The 2,500-nt window shown below is 38.6% G+C and overlaps 1 protein-coding gene across 1 annotated transcript in view; it reads right to left on the reverse strand.

The window, feature by feature from the left end:
• Positions 1–2,500, reverse strand: part of LOC106576653 (glutamate receptor-interacting protein 1) — a 153,629-nt gene that overhangs the window by 134,835 nt on the left and 16,294 nt on the right. The window contains exon 3 of the mRNA XM_082977232.1: positions 1,737–1,906. Coding sequence (XP_082833358.1) covers positions 1,737–1,906 — 170 coding nt within the window. The remainder of the gene's footprint in view (positions 1–1,736; positions 1,907–2,500) is intronic.

Genomic DNA, 2,500 nt, shown 5'->3' on the forward strand with positions numbered 1-2,500 from the left:
AGTATTACTACCTGATATAGTATTACTACCTGATTAGTCATTACTAGACTAGTAGATATAGTATTACTACCTGATTAGTCATAACTAGACTAGCAGATAAAGTATTACTACCTGATTAGTTATTACTAGACTAGCAGATATAGTATTACTACCTGATTAGTCATTACTAGACTAGCAGATATAGTATTACTACCTGATTAGTCATTACTAGACTAGCAGATATAGTATTACTACCTGATTAGTCATTACTAGACTAGCAGATATAGTATTACTACCTGATCAGTCATTACTAGACTAACAGATATACTATTACTACCTGATATAGTATTACTACCTGATATAGTATTACTACCTGATTAGGCATTACTAGACGAACATATATAGTATTACTACCTGATTAGTCATTACTAGACTAGTAGATATAGTATTACTACCTGATATAGTATTACTACCTGATTAGTCATTACTAGACTAACAGATATAGTATTACTACCTGATTAGTTATTACTAGACTAGCAGATATAGTATTACTACCTGATTAGTTATTACTAGACTAGCAGATATAGTATTACTACCTGATTAGTATTACTACCTGATTAGTCATTACTAGACTAACAGATATAGTATTACTACCTGATTAGTTATTACTAGACTAGCAGATATAGTATTACTACCTGATTAGTTATTACTAGACTAGCAGATATAGTATTACTACCTGACTAGTCATTACCAGAGTAGCAGATATAGTATTACTACCTGACTAGTCATTACTAGACTAGTAGATATAGTATTACTACCTGATTAGTCATTACTAGACTAACAGATATAGTATTACTACCTGATATAGTATTACTACCTGATTAGTCATTACTAGACAAGTAGATATAGTATTACTACCTGACTAGTCATTACTAGAGTAGCAGATATAGTATTACTACCTGATTAGTTATTACTAGACTAGCAGATATAGTATTACTACCTGATTAGTTATTACTAGACTAGCAGATATAGTATTACTACCTGACTAGTCATTACTAGAGTAGCAGATATAGTATTACTACCTGACTAGTCATTACTAGACTAGTAGATATAGTATTACTACCTGATTAGTCATTACTAGACTAACAGATATAGTATTACTACCTGTTATAGTATTACTACCTGATTAGTCATTACTAGACTAGTAGATATAGTATTACTACCTGACTAGTCATTACTAGAGTAGCAGATATAGTATTACTACCTGACTAGTCATTACTAGACTAGTAGATATAGTATTACTACCTGACTAGTCATTACTAGAGTAGCAGATATAGTATTACTACCTGACTAGTCATTACTAGACTAGTATATATAGTATTGCTACCTGATTAGTCATTACTAGACTAGTATATATAGTATTGCTACCTGATTAGTCATTACTAGACTAGAGCGGTTCGCTCCCCAGAAGGGACTCTCTTACACATGCAGTACATATTACAGGAGCTCTTCAGTAAAAACAACCCAGAAGCCTTAGGTGTGTTCATCAGTACCGTGGTCGGGGCCCTTGAGGGCCAGTGTGGTCTGGTGGTGGGATAGGGGTCAGGGTTAGGGTCAGTACCGTGTTCGGGGCCCTTGAGGGCCAGTGTGGTCTGGTGGTGGGATAGGGGTCAGGGTTAGGGTCAGTACCGTGTTCGGGGCCCTTGAGGGCCAGTCTGGTCTGGTGGTGGGATAGGGGTCAGGGTTAGGGTCAGTACCGTGTTCGGGGCCCTTGAGGGCCAGTCTGGTCTGGTGGTGTGGCAGGATCTCCATCTTGACGTGTTCACAGGCGCTGGCGAGCAGCTGGGTGGCCTCGGCCAAGGTACAGTACTCCATACTGGTACCATCCACAGACAGGATGTGGTCACCCGCGTGCAGAGCTCCGCACCTACCGAGAGATGACATCACTTCTTGTTAGAATGGACATTTTTTAGGGGGCATTCTAAAATACTCCTTACATAGGGCCCAATTCAGACTTGAGATAAGTAGACTTAAATTAACATGGGCTTAATTTTAAAAAAAATACTTAAGTCCATGTTATGTCAACTTATCTCAAGTCTGAATAAGGCCCACAGTACATATAGGAAATATTGGGCCATTTGGGGTGCAGATTTCTACTTCCAATCCCATCCCCTGTTGACTCAGACTTGGAGATATGAGAGAGAGCGAGAGAGAGACAGAGACAGAGACAGAGACAGAGAGAGAGAGAGAGAGAGAGAGAGAGAGAGAGAGAGAGAGAGAGACACAGAGACAGAGACAGAGACAGAGAGAGGAGATGAGGTGGGTGGAGATATATCCATCCACATTCTGTTTACTTAGACTTCTCACATCCACAAAGTAGTCAACAACAGCCTAAAGGAGGGCTTTGGGAAAATCTTTTAATGAGAGTCTTGAGAGGCTGGAGAACTATCTTATTTTAGTCAGTGAGTGAAGGAAGTAAACTTCTCTCCTTCCAAAGACTCAGTTTGATAAAGAATATATT

Source organism: Salmo salar, chromosome 07 (genome assembly GCF_965601325.2).
Source record: "Salmo salar chromosome 07, fSalSal1, whole genome shotgun sequence".
In the NCBI taxonomy this organism is placed as follows: Eukaryota; Metazoa; Chordata; class Actinopteri; order Salmoniformes; family Salmonidae; genus Salmo; species Salmo salar.